Source organism: Bombina bombina, chromosome 4 (assembly GCF_027579735.1).
Source record: "Bombina bombina isolate aBomBom1 chromosome 4, aBomBom1.pri, whole genome shotgun sequence".
Taxonomy (NCBI): domain Eukaryota; kingdom Metazoa; phylum Chordata; class Amphibia; order Anura; family Bombinatoridae; genus Bombina; species Bombina bombina.
In genome coordinates, this window is record NC_069502.1 from 954,609,009 (window position 1) to 954,628,726 (window position 19,718).

The following is a 19,718-nucleotide window of genomic DNA, read 5'->3' on the forward strand; positions in this document are numbered from 1 at the left end:
GTCTCTGGCATCTTAGGGTTGTTTTGTCAATATCATAGGAGTTGATTAGAGGGACTAGCGGTTTATGGTCAGTCTCTTGACTAAATTTCTCTAAACCAACTAGGTAACGCTGGAAGCGCTCACAGGCCCAAACTGCAGCCAGGCACTCTTTCTCAATTTGGGCGTACTTCAACTCAGCAGCCGTCAAAGTACGGGAACAGTAGGCGATGGGCTGTAGTTTGTTCTCATTCAACTGCAGGAGGGCGGCCCCTAACCCATAACTGCTCGCATCAGCACTAACCACAGTCTTTTTGGAAGGGTCATAGAACCCCAGCACTGGGGCAGACCCCAGCAGGGACTTGACCTGCACAAAGGATTCTTCCTGTGAAGGTCCCCAGACCCAGGCAACATCTTTCTTTAGCAACTCTGTGATAGGGTGTAGTATTGTGGATACATCTGGAAGGAACCTGCCCACATAATTTACAAGGCCCAATATTTGTCTCAGCTCATGTACATCAGAAGGACTTTTCATCTGTTCAATAGCACGGATTTTATCAGGGTCCGGCTTGATGCCATCCCCATTGATGATATGCCCAAAGTAACATAACTCAGCTTTCCTAAAATGGCATTTCTCCTTATTTAATTTCAGCCCGGACTCTCTAATGGTGTGCAGCACACAGCTCAATCGCTGATCATGTTCTTCCAATGTAGACCTATACACCAAAATGTCATCCATGACGACTGCCGAGCCCTTGTGGTCCCTTAGGAGAGAACTCATCTCTCTTTGAAAGATTTCAGGAGCAGAGGATATCCCGAAGGGGAGTCTGCAGAAGCAAAACCGACCTACCGGTGTAATGAAGGTAGTCAGTTTGCAGCACTTTGGATCTAGAGGTATCTGCCAGAAGCTGCTGGAAGCATCCAGTGTAGAGAAGAACTTCGCCCCAGCCAATTTCGGAGCTATGCCTCATTCAGCCTTTTCAAGTCTACACAGATGCGTACCTTCCCGTTTTTCTTCGCAACAAGCACAATGGGGGCACACCAGTCAGTTGCTTCAACAACCTCTTCAATGACTCCCATATTCTCCATACGCAGAAGTTCCTTCTCCACTTGAGGCATGAGCGGGAATGGAATTCTACGAGGAGTGGTAATGCTGTATGGGCCTGCTTCACCTTTAAGTGATATTCGGACTGGGTTGCAATTCAGTAGGCCCAATTCACCAAACATGTCTTCTGAAATCTCATTCACTCTGGTGACCAGGCCCAAACCACAGGCTGCTTTTCTGCTCAATAGGTTGTTAAAACACTGACCTCTAATCACATGTACCCACATGGTGAATTTCCTCTGCTTGTACTCGCAGCTGGCAAGAAATTTCCCCCGCACAATCGATGCGGCCACCAAGACTATGAACTTTTGTTGTAACTTTCGCCAGCTGAGGCTGTCGAGGCAGTTTTATGAATGCTGCAAGGGACATAACAGTGATGTCTGCTCCTGTGTCAATCTTAAAGGCAACTTTGGCTCCCATTACAGTAAGATTAACCCACCAATCTTCATCTGAACCAGACCGTTCAACAACAGACCCAACAAAGGACACTTCTTGACCCTCCTGGTCACTATCCACCTGCATCTCTTTAATGTATTCAGTTTTACACACCACTTCAAAATGGCCCATTCGGTTACATTTTCTACATCTTTTGTCTTTAGCAGGGCATACGACATTCTGATCATGGGTACGGTTACACCGCGTGCAGCGAGCATGCTGCGCCTATTCACTTCTGGGCCTATCTGTTGCCCTTTGTCTACCGCTCACACTGTGCCTTTCACTAGCAGCTCTCCTGAACTGCTGCACTTCATCCACAATACTCTCAGACCTCATATCAGCACTTTGCTTTTTCACCAGTTCACTCTGGCGGGCCATCCTAATAGCCCCATCCAATGTTAAAATAGCCTCCAACTGTAGCTTCAGTGAGACTTCAGCATCTGCAATTCCTATGACTATTCTGTCTCAGATTTGCTCTTCTTTAGCAACACCAAACTCACAGAATTCAGCTGGTTCGTACAGGCTGCGCACAAATGACTCCACAGATTCTCCCACACGCTGAACACGTTTGTGAAAAAAAGCCCTCGCATTTCTTTTGGGTACAAAGTGGGCACTGAGTTTATTCATTACTATTTCAAAGTCAGAATTTTTCCCCTTCTTGGAAAGTAAAGGCATTGAACACTGGCTCCAAATCTTTCCCCATAGAGTATAAAAGAGATTTAACTTGTACTTCACCACTCTTCTTGTCCAGCTTGGAAGCAATCCTGAAGCATTGAAACCGCTGACGCCATGTGGGACAAGCTGCAGGCTGAGAGAAATCAAAAGGCTCAGGTGGGGTAAACTTCGACATCGTCATTAATCAGGAAACAGAAGCGCAGGCAAGTACTTCTGACACCATGTCATGAGATGCAGGACACAGCATAGAGGGTACAACGCTATTTTATTGCAGAGCATAGAAGTATGCAGCTTGTACAACACATCTAACTTGGTAACTGCGACATAGACAACAATGGCCCCAAACCACGCCCCCATCCGGTGAAGTCACCTCCCACTCTCATCACAGTGAGGCCCATTACTTTATGGAAACAAACTTTATACATATTTCTTCAATATCATTTTAATACATCTGTATATTATTCTTAGGGTAATCTTTGCTTTGGACACATAATTCTATCTAGCATTTATTTAGTGTTTTAATATATTTTAATGCTTAAAAAGAATGGGCAAAAACCTGCCAACAATTCTGAATCTCTTACCTTTTGCTGGGAAAATTTGTCTGTCCTGGACCAAGTCAACAGTCTGGCCAAATGACAAAATTTAGAAGCAAGTATTTAAATATGTGTCTTGTTTTCATAGACCTTGAATAACTCCTTATTCATTCTAACTTGTTCTTGTGTGTAATCATATTGTAGATTCCATGTTTAATATCACTTTTATTTGACAAGTACAGTAATTTTATTAAAAAAATTTATGTTTTTTTTTTATAGATTCAAGATTTGATTCTCAACCACGAGAAAGAAATGGAAAACCTTCTCAGCGGTTTGGATGAAAGTCAGCAACAGGTAAGCAAGGGGCATTTATTTTTAAACTAATTCCATGCATTTTTTATTTAGCTTTGTTGCATCTGACAGAGATTTGCTTCTATCCCATAGACTGTAATTGCATATTCTGTTAGCTTCAAAATCAATATAAATAGGTGTAACTTGACTTTTTCTTCTTTTCACTAACGTGTTTTCTGAGCATAAAAGAAATATTGCAAAGTATTTAAAGTGTCAGTAAACCTTAAAAATAATGTTATATAATTCTGCACATAGTGCAGAATGATATAACATTATATTAGCGCAAACATTGTAAAACCTAATTTCCCCTTTGAATTTTTTTAAAAAACTGCTGTTTTACAGACCCGCTCTCTGTGATCTTCTGAGCTGGTCTGTTTTTTTCAAACAGCGCATCGGGCCAGCTGTATAGTCACAGCCCGGCCCAACCGCGCCATAGCACTAAGTGCAGCTCGCTGTCTGACAGAGCAGGAGCGAGCTGCACTTAGTGCTATGGCGCGGTCGGGCCGGGCTGTGACTATACAGCTGGCCCGATGCGCTGTTTGAAAAAGACAGACCCGCTCAGAAGATCACAGAAAGTGGGTCTGTAAAACAGCAGTTTTTTTAAAAAATTCAAAGGGGAAATTAGGTTTTACAATGTTTTCGCTAATATAATGTTATATCATTCTGCACTATGTGCAGAATTATATAACATTATTTTTAAGGTTTACTGTCCCTTTAAGGCTAATTATATATTATTGTTTTAAGCCCATACATATAGGTACGAGTCTTAATGGGCCTATATCAATGTAAAACCATAATGAGATGTTGTAATGCAAAAATAACATGGGCCATTAAATACAGTAGAACTGCATAATAAACAAATGCATATTAAAAAGACAATTCAATTACACTTTTTAGTTTCAAATGATTTTTTCTGATAAATTTCAAAGTTTCCTTTAATTTCCCTATCCCCTGTAACATGTGACAGCCATTAGCCAGCCACAGACTCCTATTCGTATATAATGTGAGCTAGTGTACATGCTTATTAGGAGCAGGTGCCTCAAAGTGTGCACAATAATGGAAGTCAGTTGGAAAGATCTATCTGAATCATGAAAGTTTAATTTTGTCTTTCATGTCCCTTTTTAATACCTTTAACTAAAGCATGTACTAGTTTCTCAGTAAAACTGGTGGGGTCTAACACAGTACATGGATTTAGCCATACTTGTACCCAGAATACGAATGACCTTAAATGGAATATATGGATCAAATAGAGCAATGGCTAGGGATTGAGTAAATGTCTGTAGTTTGAGCGATAGAACTAATGTTCACCTTGAGATTTCTTCTGATCAAATTATTCTATAGAACTAATGTTAAGATTTGTATATTGAACGAAACAGTTTCATGTTCAAATGTAATATTTAACTATATTTTTATAAATTTGTATCACAATTAACTTCTATTGAAATCTGAGAATTAAAATTTGGAATGTAAAATATGATAATAAAATGAAATGAAAAGTGAAAATTTATTTATTTTTGCAAGTGGTGAATGTCCAGCAAACCTTTTGCAGCCACCATTCATTATTTTTAGCAAATACGCTGAAACCCATTCCATTGTCCTTACATTGTTGCCAGGTGATATGTATTTATAATCTGATCATGTTGTTTATTAAGATCTTCATTATGGAGGCTCTCCAAGAAGAAGTATCCTCTCTGAGACAAGAGAAGCAGTCTATGGAAGAGAAATGTCAGCATATAACTAGTCAACTTAAAGAAACTAAAGACCAGGTAAAGCCAGCACCTCCACAAGTATCTTAAAGGGACATAAAACCCCTTATTTTCATGATTCAGACAAATCATGTTATTTTAAACAACTTTACAGTTTACTTCTATTTTTTGTTCTCTTAGTATCCTTTGTTGAAAAGGATTCCTAGGTAGGCTCAGGGGCTGCTAATTGGTGGTTGCACATATAGGTCACATGTTATTGGCTCCCAGTAGTGCATTGCTGCTTCTTCAACAAAGGATGCCAAGAGAATGAAGCAATTACATAATATAAGTAAATTGGAAAGTTGTTTAACCCCTTAATGACCACAGCACTTTTCCATTTTCTGTCCGTTTGGGACCAAGGCTATTTTTACATTTCTGCGTTGTTTGTGTTTAGCTGTAATTTTCCTCTTACTCATTTACTGTACCCACACATATTATATACCGTTTTTCTCGCCATTAAATGGACTTTCTAAGGATACCATTATTTTCATCATATCTTATAATTTACTATAAAAAAATTTAATAAAATATGAGGAAAAAATGGAAAAAAACACACTTTTTCTAACTTTGACCCCCAAAATCTGTTGCACATCTACAACCACCAAAAAACACCCATGCTAAAAAGTTTCTAAATTTTGTCCAGAGTTTAGAAATACCCAATGTTTACTTGTTCTTTGCTTTTATAGGGCCATAAATATAAGTAGCACTTTGCTATTTCCAAACCATTTTTTTTTTCAAAATTAGCGCTAGTTACATTGGAACACTGATATCTTTCAGGAATCCCTGAATATCAATTGACATGTATATATTTTTTTTTAGTAGACAACCCAAAGTATTGATCTAGGCCCATTTTGGTATATTTCATGCCACCATTTCACCGCCAAATGCAATCAAATACAAAAAATCGTTCACTTTTTCACAAATTTTTTCACAAACTTTTGGTTTCTCACTGAAATTATTTACAAACAGCTTGTGCAATTATGGCATAAATGGTTGAAAAATCTTCTCTGGGATCCCCTTTGTTCAGAAATAGCAGACATATATGGCTTTGGCGTTGCTTTTTGGTAATTAGAAGGCCGCAAAATGCTGCTGCGCACCACACGTGTATTATGCCCAGCAGTGCAGGGGTTAATTAGAGAGCTTCTAGGGAGCTTGTAGGGTTAATTTTAGCTTTAGTGTAGTGTAGTAGACAACCCAAAGTATTGATCTAGGCCCATTTTGGAATATTTCATGCCACCATTTCACCGTCAAATGCGATCAAATAAAAAAAAAACATTCCCTTTTTCACAAACTTTAGGTTTCTCACTGAAATTATTTACAAACAGCTTGTGCAATTATGGCACAAATGGTTGTAAATGCTTCTCTGGGATCCCCTTTGTTCAGAAATAGCAGACATATATGGCTTTGGTGTTGCTTTTTGGTAATTAGAAGGCCGCTAAATGCCACTGCGCACAACATGTGAATTATGCCCAGCAGTGAAGGGGTTAATTAGGTAGCTTGTAGAGAGCTTGTAGGGTTAATTTTAGCTTTAGTGTAGAGCTCAGCCTCCCACCTGAAACATCAGACCCCCTGATCCCTCCCAAACAGCTCTCTTCCCTCCCCCACCCCACAATTGTCCCCGCCATCTTAAGTACTGGCAGAAACTCTGCCAGTACTAAAATAAAAGGTATATTTGGGCTTTTTAGTGTGTTTTTTTAGCATATTTACATATGCTGCTGTGTAGGATCCCCCCTTAGCCCCCAACCTCACTGATCCCCACCAAACAGCTGTCTAACCCTCCCCGTCTGCCTTAATGGGCGCCATCTTGGGTACTGGCAGCTGTCTGCCAGTACCCAGTTTAGAAAAAAGTGTTGTTGTTTTTTTAGAAAAAAATCCCTTTTTCTGTAGTGTAGCTTCTCCCCCCACCCAAGACCAACCCTCCACCACTCCAAGATCACTTTGTTTATTGTTTTATTTATATATTAGTGCCCTTTTGCCCCACATATGTATTGAAACTTTTCTGTAGTATAGCGGTTCCCACCCGCTCCTGCCCCATGCACGCGCCCGCCCGCCGCCCCCCGTCGGCTCCGCCCCCCATCCCGCCCCCCTCCACCTTACACAGCTCACCGATGGCCGCCCACCCACCTCCCAAGTCGGCTCCCACCCACCAACGATACCGGCCATCGATGTCCGGTGCAGAGAGGGCCACAGAGTGGCTCTCTCTGCATCGGATGGCCATGTAAGGTTATTGCAGGATGCCTCCATATCGAGGCATCACTGCAATAACCGGAAAGCAGCTGGAAGCTATCAGGATCGCTTCCAGCTGCTTTCCACACCAAGGACGTGCAGGGTACGTTCTCAGGCGTTAACTGCCTTTTTTTTGAGGACGTACCCTGCACGTCCTTGGTCGTTAAGGGGTTAAAATTGTATTCTCAATCGGAATCATGAAAGAAAAATTTTAGGTTTCTTTTAATGTGTTTTACAGAAAGGAGAAAATTAGAGCAAAACTGCTATGCATGTATGACCACTCTGATACTTGGGCACAAATTCTACCAAATCCAAGTGTAGATACAATTTCTAAAGCCAACTATGAACCCTTTCATAAAAATAGAGAAACATTATAGAAAACTCTTTCACCTAGAGGTCTAAAAATATTGTGTTGCTAGGAAGAATTAATTCTATAAAAATGAATGTCTTACCCTGTATTTTGTCTTGCAAGCTCCTCCTATCCAGATACCTCATAATTTTCTTCAAACTTTACAATGCCACATGGGTGATTATATTTGGGATACTAAGCATCTATGACCACTCTGTTACATGGGCACAAATCCTACCTATCTTCTCTTCTACATCCTTCCTCTGCCTCCATCTACAGTAAAATGGGAGGTCAAGGGTATGAAAGAAACAGTCAGCATAAACGCCCTATATGCTTGGATAAATAAACATGAATCTGTCTACACATATGGGGGGATTGGGGGCCATACATTTTAAAAAAATATAGTCAATTGGTGTTTCTTCAGAAGATTATCGACTGGTTATCAAATATAGATATAGATCTGAGCGCAGTAAGAATGCACTTTTTAAAATTCTTTTCACCTTGGATCATTCTGCTTGTCACCCTAGAGATTTGATCCCGTCTCTTCCAAGATAGACTTAATTGTTTTCATATTACCAGTGTTCTTGTATAGCTAGACGCCCTGACAAATGTAACCTCCTTCAGCCACTAACCACATATGAGAAGCTGCGTATCACTTCTAACTCCATTAGATATACTGTACCCTCTCTCGGTATGTTCATTATTTCAACAAACCAAGCCAGTGTTTTATACTTCTTTATATTTATTTATTTATTTATTGCACTTTTATGTTGCTTTAAAATAATGAATTAATTGCATACTCACCTTGCTGTAAATAAAGCTTTACTTTTGACACTCAGGCACTGAGCATTATTTAAAGGACCACTCGATGCACTAGCATTGCATAATTAACACATGCATAATAAAAAGACAATGATTTAACACCTACTCTGAATTTCAAATAAGCAGTAAAAAAAAACTCTGACAAATTTATTTTTTCTCCCATTTTCTGGCCCCCTGTATCATGTGATAGACATCAGCCAATCACAGACTAGTGTACATATACCCAGTAAGCTTGTGCACATGCTCATTAGTATCTTGTTCCCCAGAAAGTGTGAATATAAAAAGACTGTGCAAAATTTGATAATGGAAGTTAATTGGAAAGTGTCTTAAAACTGCATGCACTTTTTGAATCATAAAAGTTTATTTTGACTTGAGTGTCCCTTTAAAAAGGTGTTTAAAGTAGACATGTGCACGGCTAAAAAATTCGGTTCGTTTTCGGTTCGGATCGATTCGGACTTTTCGAATTTCGTTTCGGATCGAATCGGATTCGGCAAAATTTGAATAAATTCGTTTCGGATTTATTCGGATCCGAATAAATTCGTTTCGGATTTATTCGGATTCGGCTGAATTCGGTTCTATTCCGTTCCGAAATTCGGTATGTTTTTAGTACACTAACACCCCTTTAGTACACTAAGTCACTAACACCCATAAACTACCTATGAACCACTAAACCGAGGCCCCCCCACATCGCAAACCCTATAATAACATTATTTAACCCCTAATCTGCCGATCGGATATCGCCGCAACCTACATTATAGCTATTAACCCCTAATCTGCTGTCCCTAACACCGCCGACCCCTACATTATAGTTATTAACCCCTAATCTGCCTCCCCCAACGTCGCCGCAATCTAACTACAAGTATTAACAAAATGAGGAAGAAGGAAAGCTGAGTCCAGGTGTCAGGAAAAAGTTTTATTTGCAGGGTAGGCTTTCTGGATACAAGGTGAACTCCAATCTTACGCGTTTCGCGCATGGGCACATGCGCTTCATCAGAGATCATAATACATCAGAGATCATAATACAAGTATTAACCCCTAATCTGCCGACCCGATATCGCCGCCGCCTACATTATAGCTATTAACCCCTAATCTGCTGTCCCTAACACCGCCGACCCCTACATTATAGTTATTAACCCCTAATCTGCCTCCCCCAACGTCGCCGCAATCTAACTACAAGTATTAACCCCTAATCTGCCGACCCGATATCGCCGCCGCCTACATTATAGCTATTAACCCCTAATCTGCTGTCCCTAACACCGCCGACCCCTACATTAGTTATTAACCCCTAATCTGCCTCCCCCAACGTCGCCGCAATCTAACTACAAGTATTAACCCCTAATCTGCCGACCCGATATCGCCGCCTACATTATAACTATTAACCCCTAATCTGCTGTCCCTAACACCGCCGACCCCTACATTATAGTTATTAACCCCTAATCTGCCCCCCCCAACGTCGCCGCAATCTAACTACAAGTATTAACCCCTAATCTGCCGACCCGATATCGCCGCCTACATTATAGCTATTAACCCCTAATCTGCTGTCCCTAACACCGCCGACCCCTACATTATAGTTATTAACCCCTAATCTGCCTCCCCCCAACGTCGCCACAATCTAACTACAAGTATTAACCCCTAATCTGCCGACCGCAAATCGCCGCCACTATTATAAATGTATTAACCCCTAAACCGCCGCACTCCCGCCTCGCAAACACTATAATACATTTTATTAACCCCTAATCTGCCCTCCCTAACATCGCCGCCACCTACCTACAATTATTAACCCCTAATCTCCCGCCCCCAACGTCGCTGCTACTATAATAAGGTTATTAACCCCTAAACCTAAGTCTAACCCTAACACTAACACCGCCTAACTTAAATATAATTTAAATAAAACGAAATAAGTTTACTATAGTTAAATAAATGAATCCTATTTAAAACTAAATACTTACCTGTAAAATAAACCCTAATATAGCTACAATATAACTAATGGTTACATTGTAGCTATTTTAGGATTTATTTTTATTTTACAGGCAACTTTGTATTTATTTTAACTAGGTACAATAGTTATTAAATAGTTAATAACTATTTAATAACTACCTAGCTAAAATAAATACAAATTTACCTGTAAAATAAATCCTAACCTAAGTTACAATTACACCTAACACTACACTATCATTAAATTAACTAAATAAATGAATCATATTTAAAACAAAATACTTACCTGTAAAATAAACCCTAATATAGCTGCAATATAACTAATAGTTACATTGTAGCTATTTTAGCATTTATATTTATTTTACAGGCAACTTTGTATTTATTTTAACTAGGTACAAAAGCTATTAAATAGTTATTGACTAATTAATAGCTACCTAGTTAAAATAATTACAAAATTACCTGTAAAATAAATCCTAACCTAAGTTACAATTAAACCTAACACTACACTGTCATTAAATAAATTAACTACAAGTACCTACAATTATCTACAATTAAATGAACTAAAGTACAAAACCCCCCCACTAAATTACAAAAAAAAACAAACACTAAATTACAAAAAATAAAAAAATATTACAAGAATTTTAAACTAATTACACCTAATCTAAGCCCCCTAATAAAATAACAAAGCCCCCCAAAATAAAAAAAATGCCCTACCCTATACTAAATTACAAAAGTTAACAGCTCTATTACCTTACCAGCCCTGAACAGGGCCCTTTGCGGGGCATGCCCCAAAGAAAACAGCTCTTTTGCCTGTAAAAAAAAAACACAATCCCCCCCCCCACATTACAACCCACCACCCACATACCCCTACTCTAACCCAAACCCCCCTTAAATAAACCTAACACTACCCCCCTGAAGATCTCCCTACCTTGAGTCGTGTTCACCCAGCCGGGCCGAAGTCTTCATCCGATGGGGCAGAAGAGGACATCCAGACCGGCAGAAGTCTTCATCCAAGCGGGGCAAGAAGAGGTCTTCCATCCATCATACAAGTACCAAAATACAAACAAACACTAAATTACAAAAAATAATAAAATATTACAATAATTTTAAACTAATTACACCTAATCTAAGCCCCCTACTAGCTATTAATATAGCTTCAATATAACTAATAGTTACATTGTAGCTATTTTAGGATTTATATTTATTTTACAGGCAACTTTGTATTTATTTTAACTAGGTACAATAGCTATTAAATAGTTAATAACTATTTAATAACTACCTAGCTAAAATAAATACAAATTTACCTGTAAAATAAATCATAACCTAAGTTACAATTACACCTAACACTACACTATCATTAAATTAACTAAATAAATGAATCCTATATAAAACTAAAGACTTACCTGTAAAATAAACCCTAATATAGCTGCAATATAACTAATAGTTACATTGTAGCTATTTTAGCATTTATATTTATTGTACAGGCAACTTTGTATTTATTTTAACTAGGTTCAATAGCTATTAAATAGATATTGACTATTTAATAGCTACCTAGTTAAAATAATTACAAAATTACCTGTAAAATAAATCCTAACCTAAGTTACAATTAAACCTAACACTACACTATCATTAAATAAATTAACTACAAGTACCTACAATTAAATACAATTAAAAAAACTAAACTAAAGTACAAAAACCCCCCCACTAAATTACAAAAAATAAAAAAATATTACAAGAATTTTAAACTAATTACACCTAATCTAAGCCCCCTAATAAAATAACAAAGCCCCCCAAAATAAAAAAAAATGCCCTACCCTATACTAAATTACAAAAGTTAACAGCTCTATTACCTTACCAGCCCTGAACAGGGCCTTTTGCGGGGCATGCCCCAAAGAAAACAGCTCTTTTGCCTGTAAAAAAAAACACAATACCCCCCCCCCCCACATTACAACCCACCACCCACATACCCCTACTCTAACCCAAACCCCCCTTAAATAAACCTAACACTACCCCCCTGAAGATCTCCCTACCTTGAGTCGTGTTCACCCAGCCGGGCCGAAGTCTTCATCCGATGGGGCAGAAGAGGACATCCAGACCGGCAGAAGTCTTCATCCAAGCGGGGCAAGAAGAGGTCTTCCATCCATCAGAAAAGTACAAAAAAACAAACAAACACTAAATTAGCAAGAATAATAAAATATTACAATAATTTTAAACTAATTACACCTAATCTAAGCCCCCTACTAGCTATTAATATAGCTTCAATATAACTAATAGTTACATTGTAGCTATTTTAGGATTTATATTTATTTTACAGGCAACTTTGTATTTATTTTAACTAGGTACAATAGCTATTAAATAGTTAATAACTACCTAGCTAAAATAAATACAAATTTACCTGTAAAATAAACCCTAACCTAAGTTACAATTACACCTAACACTACACTGTCATTAAATTAACTAAATAAATTAATCCTATATAAAACTAAATACTTACCTGTAAAATAAACCCTAATATAGCTACAATATAACTAATAGTTACATTGTAGCTATTTTAGCATTTATATTTATTTTACAGGCAACTTTGTATTTATTTTAACTAGGTACAATAGCTATTAAATAGTTATTGACTAATTAATAGCTACCTAGTTAAAAAAATTACAAAATTACCTGTAAAATAAATCCTAACCTAAGTTACTATTAAACCTAACACTACACTATCATTAAATAAATTAACTACAAGTACCTACAATTAAATACAATGAAATAAACTAAACTAAAGTACAAAAAAAACAAACACTAAATTACAAAAAATAAAAAAAATTACAAGAATTTTAAACTAATTACACCTAATCTAAGCCCCCTAATAAAATAACAAAGCCCCCCAAAATAAAAAAATGCCCTACCCTATACTAAATTACAAAAGTAATCAGCTCTATTACCTTACCAGCCCTGAACAGGGCCTTTTGCGGGGCATGCCCCAAAGAAAACAGCTCTTTTGCCTGTAAAAAAAAACACAATACCCCCCCCCACATTAAAACCCACCACCCACATACCCCTACTCTAACCCAAACCCCCCTTAAAAAAACCTAACACTACCCCCCTGAAGATCTCTCTACCGTGTCTTCACCCAGCGGGCCGAAGTCTTCATCCGATGGGGCAGAAGAGGACATCCAGACCGGCAGAAGTCTTCATCCAAGCGGGGCAAGAAGAGGTCTTCCATCCATCAGAAGTCTTGATCCAGGCGGCATCTTCTCTGTTCATCCATCCGGAGCGGAGCGGCAGCATCCTGAAGACATCCCACGCAGAGCATCCTCTTCTTTCTTGATCCGACGACTAGGTGACTGTACCTTTAAGTGACGTCATCCAAGATGGCGTCCCTTGAATTCCGATTGGCTGATAGGATTCTATCAGCCAATCGGAATTAAGGTAGGAAAAATCTGATTGGCTGATTCAATCAGCCAATCAGATTCAAGTTCAATCCGATTGGCTGATCCAATCAGCCAATCAGATTGAGCTCGCATTCTATTGGCTGATCGGAACAGCCAATAGAATGCGAGGTCAATCTGATTGGCTGATTCCATCAGCCAATCGGATTGAACTTGAATCTGATTGGCTGATTAAATCAGCCAATCAGATTTTTCCTACCTTAATTCCGATTGGCTGATAGAATCCTATCAGCCAATCGGAATTCAAGGGACGCCATCTTGGATGACGTCACTTAAAGGTACAGTCACCTAGTCGTCGGATCAAGAAAGAAGAGGATGCTCTGCGTGGGATGTCTTCAGGATGCTGCCGCTCCGCTCCGGATGGATGAACAGAGAAGATGCCCCCTGGATCAAGACTTCTGATGGATGGAAGACCTCTTCTTGCCCCGCTTGGATGAAGACTTCTGCCGGTCTGGATGTCCTCTTCTGCCCGATCGGATGAAGACTTCGGCCCGCTGGGTGAAGACACGGTAGAGAGATCTTCAGGGGGGTAGTGTTAGGTTTATTTAAGGGGGGTTTGGGTTAGAGTAGGGGTATGTGGGTGGTGGGTTGTAATGTGGGGGGGGGGGTATTGTGTTTTTTTTTACAGGCAAAAGAGCTGTTTTCTTTGGGGCATGCCCCCGCAAAAGGCCCTTTTAAGGGCTGGTAAGGTAATAGAGCTGATTACTTTTGTAATTTAGTATAGGGTAGGGCATTTTTTTATTTTGGGGGGCTTTGTTATTTTATTAGGGGGCTTAGATTAGGTGTAATTAGTTTAAAATTCTTGTAATTTTTTTTATTTTTTGTAATTTAGTGTTTGTTTTTTTTGTACTTTAGTTTAGTTTATTTCATTGTATTTAATTGTAGGTACTTGTAGTTAATTTATTTAATGATAGTGTAGTGTTAGGTTTAATAGTAACTTAGGTTAGGATTTATTTTACAGGTAATTTTGTAATTATTTTAACTAGGTAGCTATTAATTAGTCAATAACTATTTAATAGCTATTGTACCTAGTTAAAATAAATTCAAAGTTGCCTGTAAAATAAATATAAATGCTAAAATAGCTACAATGTAACTATTAGTTATATTGTAGCTATATTAGGGTTTATTTTACAGGTAAGTATTTAGTTTTATATAGGATTAATTTATTTAGTTAATTTAATGACAGTGTAGTGTTAGGTGTAATTGTAACTTAGGTTAGGGTTTATTTTACAGGTAAATTTGTATTTATTTTAGCTAGGTAGTTATTAACTATTTAATAGCTATTGTACCTAGTTAAAATAAATACAAAGTTGCCTGTAAAATAAATATAAATCCTAAAATAGCTACAATGTAACTATTAGTTATATTGTAGCTATATTAATAGCTAGTAGGGGGCTTAGATTAGGTGTAATTAGTTTAAAATTATTGTAATATTTTATTATTTTTGCTAATTTAGTGTTTGTTTTTTTGTACTTTTCTGATGGATGGAAGACCTCTTCTTGCCCCGCTTGGATGAAGACTTCTGCCGGTCTGGATGTCCTCTTCTGCCCCATCGGATGAAGACTTCGGCCCGGCTGGGTGAACACGACTCAAGGTAGGGAGATCTTCAGGGGGGTAGTGTTAGGTTTATTTAAGGGGGTTTGGGTTAGAGTAGGGGTATGTGGGTGGTGGGTTGTAATGTGGGGGGGGGATTGTGTTTTTTTTTTACAGGCAAAAGAGCTGTTTTCTTTGGGGCATGCCCCGCAAAGGGCCCTGTTCAGGGCTGGTAAGGTAATAGAGCTGTTAACTTTTGTAATTTAGTATAGGTTAGGGCATTTTTTTTATTTTGGGGGGCTTTGTTATTTTATTAGGGGGCTTAGATTAGGTGTAATTAGTTTAAAATTCTTGTAATATTTTTTTATTTTTTGTAATTTAGTGGGGGGGGTTTTGTACTTTAGTTTAGTTTTTTTTAATTGTATTTAATTGTAGGTACTTGTAGTTAATTTATTTAATGATAGTGTAGTGTTAGGTTTAATTGTAACTTAGGTTAGGATTTATTTTACAGGTAATTTTGTAATTATTTTAACTAGGTAGCTATTAAATAGTCAATATCTATTTAATAGCTATTGAACCTAGTTAAAATGAATACAAAGTTGCCTGTACAATAAATATAAATGCTAAAATAGCTACAATGTAACTATTAGTTATATTGCAGCTATATTAGGGTTTATTTTACAGGTAAGTCTTTAGTTTTATATAGGATTCATTTATTTAGTTAATTTAATGATAGTGTAGTGTTAGGTGTAATTGTAACTTAGGTTATGATTTATTTTACAGGTAAATTTGTATTTATTTTAGCTAGGTAGTTATTAAATAGTTATTAACTATTTAATAACTATTGTACCTAGTTAAAATAAATACAAAGTTGCCTGTAAAATACATATAAATCCTAAAATAGCTACAATGTAACTATTAGTTATATTGAAGCTATATTAATAGCTAGTAGGGGGCTTAGATTAGGTGTAATTAGTTTAAAATTATTGTAATATTTTATTATTTTTGGTAACTTAGTGTTTGTTTGTATTTTGGTACTTGTATGATGGATGGAAGACCTCTTCTTGCCCCGCTTGGATGAAGACTTCTGCCGGTCTGGATGTCCTCTTCTGCCCCATCGGATGAAGACTTCGGCCCGGCTGGGTGAACACGACTCAAGGTAGGAAGATCTTCAGGGGGGTAGTGTTAGGTTTATTTAAGGGGGGTTTGGGTTAGAGTAGGGGTATGTGGGTGGTGGGTTGTAATGTGGGGGGGGGGGATTGTGTTTTTTTTTTACAGGCAAAAGAGCTGTTTTCTTTGGGGCATGCCCCGCAAAGGGCCCTGTTCAGGGCTGGTAAGGTAATAGAGCTGTTAACTTTTGTAATTTAGTATAGGGTAGGGCATTTTTTTTTATTTTGGGGGGCTTTGTTATTTTATTAGGGGGCTTAGATTAGGTGTAATTAGTTTAAAATTCTTGTAATATTTTTTTATTTTTTGTAATTTAGTGGTTTTTTATTTTTTGTAATTTAGTGGGGGGGTTTTGTACTTTAGTTTATTTAATTGTAGATAATTGTAGGTACTTGTAGTTAATTTATTTAATGATAGTGTAGTGTTAGGTTTTATTGTAACTTAGGTTAGAAATTATTTTACAGGTAATTTTGTAATTATTTTAACTAGGTAGCTATTAATTAGTCAATAACTATTTAATAGCTATTGTACCTAGTTAAAATAAATACAAAGTTGCCTGTAAAATAAATATAAATGCTAAAATAGCTATAATGTAACTATTAGTTATATTGCAGCTATATTAGGGTTTATTTTACAGGTAAGTATTTAGTTTTAAATATGAGTCATTTATTTAATTAATTAAATGATAGTGTAGTGTTAGGTGTAATTGTAACTTAGGTTAGGATTTATTTTACAGGTAAATTTGTATTTATTTTAGCTAGGTAGTTATTAAATAGTTAATAACTATTTAATAACTATTGTACCTAGTTAAAATAAATACAAAGTTGCCTGTAAAATAAAAATAAATCCTAAAATAGCTATAATGTAATTATTAGTTATATTGTAGCTATCTTAGGGTTTATTTTACAGGTAAGTCTTTAGTTTTAAATAGGATTCATTTATTTAACTATAGTAAACTTATTTCGTTTTATTTAAATTATATTTAAGTTAGGGGTTGTTAGTGTTAGGGTTAGATTTAGGTTTAGGGGTTAATAACCTTATTATAGTAGCGGCGACGTTGGGGGCGGGAGATTAGGGGTTAATAATTGTAGGTAGGTGGCGGCGATGTTAGGGAGGGCAGATTAGGGGTTAATAAAATGTATTATAGTGTTTGCGAGGCGGGAGTGCGGCGGTTTAGGGGTTAATACATTTATTATAGTGGCGGCGATTTGCGGTCGGCAGATTAGGGGTTAATACTTGTAGTTAGATTGTGGCGACGTTAGGGGGAGGCAGATTAGGGGTTAATAACTATAATGTAGGGGTCGGCGGTGTTAGGGACACCAGATTAGGGGTTAATAGTTATAATGTAGGCGGCGATATCGGGTCGGCAGATTAGGGGTTAATACTTGTAGTTAGATTGCGGCGACGTTGGGGGGGGGGGGCAGATTAGGGGTTAATAACTATAATGTAGGGGTCGGCGATGTTAGGGACAGCAGATTAGGGGTTAATAGCTATAATGTAGGCGGCGATATCGGGTCGGCAGATTAGGGGTTAATACTTGTAGTTAGATTGCGGCGACGTTGGGGGGGGCAGATTAGGGGTTAATAACTATAATGTAGGGGTCGGCGGTGTTAGGGACAGCAGATTAGGGGTTAATAGCTATAATGTAGGCGGCGGCGATATCGGGTCGGCAGATTAGGGGTTAATACTTGTAGTTAGATTGCGGCGACGTTGGGGGGGGGCAGATTAGGGGTTAATAACTATAATGTAGGGGTCGGCGGTGTTAGGGACAGCAGATTAGGGGTTAATAGTTATAATGTAGGTGGCGGCGATATTCGGTCGGCAGATTAGGGGTTAATAAAATAATGCAGGTGTCAGCGATAGCGGAGGCAGCAGATTAGGGGTTAATAAGTGTTAGATTAGGGGTGTTTAGAGACTCGGGGTACATGTTAGGGTGTTAGGTGCAGACTTAGTGTTTCCCCATAGGAAACAATGGGGCTGCGGTGTTAGTTTTTTTTCAGCCGAAACTCCCATTGTTTCCTATGGGGAAATGCCGAATTTTAACGAGCTTATTCGGATTTATTCGGAGATACGGCAGCTATTTCGGATTCATTCGGTAGATTCGGAAGTATTTTAATTCGGAAATCCGAATCGATCCGAATCTCCGAATTTACCGAATTTCCGAATTAATCCGAAACGAACCGCACATGTCTAGTTTAAAGGGATCAGAAACGCAAACATTTTCTTTTGTGGTTCAGACAGAGCCATACAAACTTTAAAAAGTTTCAAATTGACTTCTATTATCAAAGTTGCTTCGTTCCCATGCAATTCTTTGTTGAAGAGATACCTAGGTAGGCATCTGGAGCACTACATGGCAGGAAATGGTTCTGCCCTCTAGTGTTCTTGCAAATGGATAACATTCTTGCAAAACTGCTGCAGTATAGTGCTGCAGAAATGGTCCGGCTCCTAAGCTTACAGCCCTGCTATTCAACAAAAGACACCAAGAGAACAAAGAAAAATTGATAATTGAAGTACATTAGAAAGTTGTTTTAAATCACATGCTCTATCTAAATCCTGAAACATTTTTTTGTTTGTTTCATATCCCTTTAACCTTGTCAAACAGTCAAATAATTAGTTTTTCATTTTTGCTATTTCATAGATGACACAGATGCAGCAGAAGGAATTCAACTTCAAACAAACCCAAGCCGAATACCAATCACTGCAGTTAAACCTGTCCCAAGTAAGGGAAAAGTTGGAGGAATCACAGGATCAGGTAGTAAACAGTGTGATTTATAATGTGTCATTTTATTTGAAGTCTGTCTGTGAAACTCTCTATATCTTAAAGACTCATGGCAGATACATTAGTATACGACATTAAAGGGACACTAAACCCATTTTTTTACTTTCATGATTCAGACAGAACATGTAATTTTAAGCAACTTTCTAATTTACTCCTTTTATCAATTTTTATTCGTTCTCTTGATATCTTTATTTTAAAAGCAGTAATATGGTGCATAGGAGCCGGCCCATTTTTGGTTGAGAACCTGGGTTATGCTTGCTTATTGGTGGGTAAATGTAAGCTTCCAATAAGCAAGCGCTATCCATGGTGCTAAACCTAAAATGGTCCGGCTGCTAAGATTTACATTCCTGCTTTTTAAATAAAGATAGCAAAAGAACAAAGAAAAATTGATAATAGGAGTAAATTAGAAAGTTGATTAAAATGTCATGCTCTATCTAAATCATGAAAGAAAAAAATTGGGTTCAGTGTCCCTTTAAGTGGAAAAAAAAATCTGCTGTTCTAAGATAGTTTGAAAAACTTTATTATTCACAGTATGTTGCTTCAAAATCTCACATTGCTGCATCAAGAGTTCCTTTAGAGCACAATACATATGATAGGCGTTACAGCAGATGATAAAACTGTAGTATTTGTGTCACATTGTG

General features: G+C 37.7%; 1 protein-coding gene across 2 annotated transcripts in view; it reads left to right on the forward strand.

Moving 5' to 3' along the window:
* Positions 1–19,718, forward strand: part of NINL (ninein like) — a 373,652-nt gene that overhangs the window by 319,945 nt on the left and 33,989 nt on the right. For both annotated transcript variants that reach the window (XM_053711960.1, XM_053711961.1), the window contains 3 exons: positions 3,004–3,078; positions 4,728–4,841; positions 18,937–19,050. In XM_053711960.1, the coding sequence (XP_053567935.1) occupies positions 3,004–3,078; positions 4,728–4,841; positions 18,937–19,050 (303 nt within the window). The remainder of the gene's footprint in view (positions 1–3,003; positions 3,079–4,727; positions 4,842–18,936; positions 19,051–19,718) is intronic.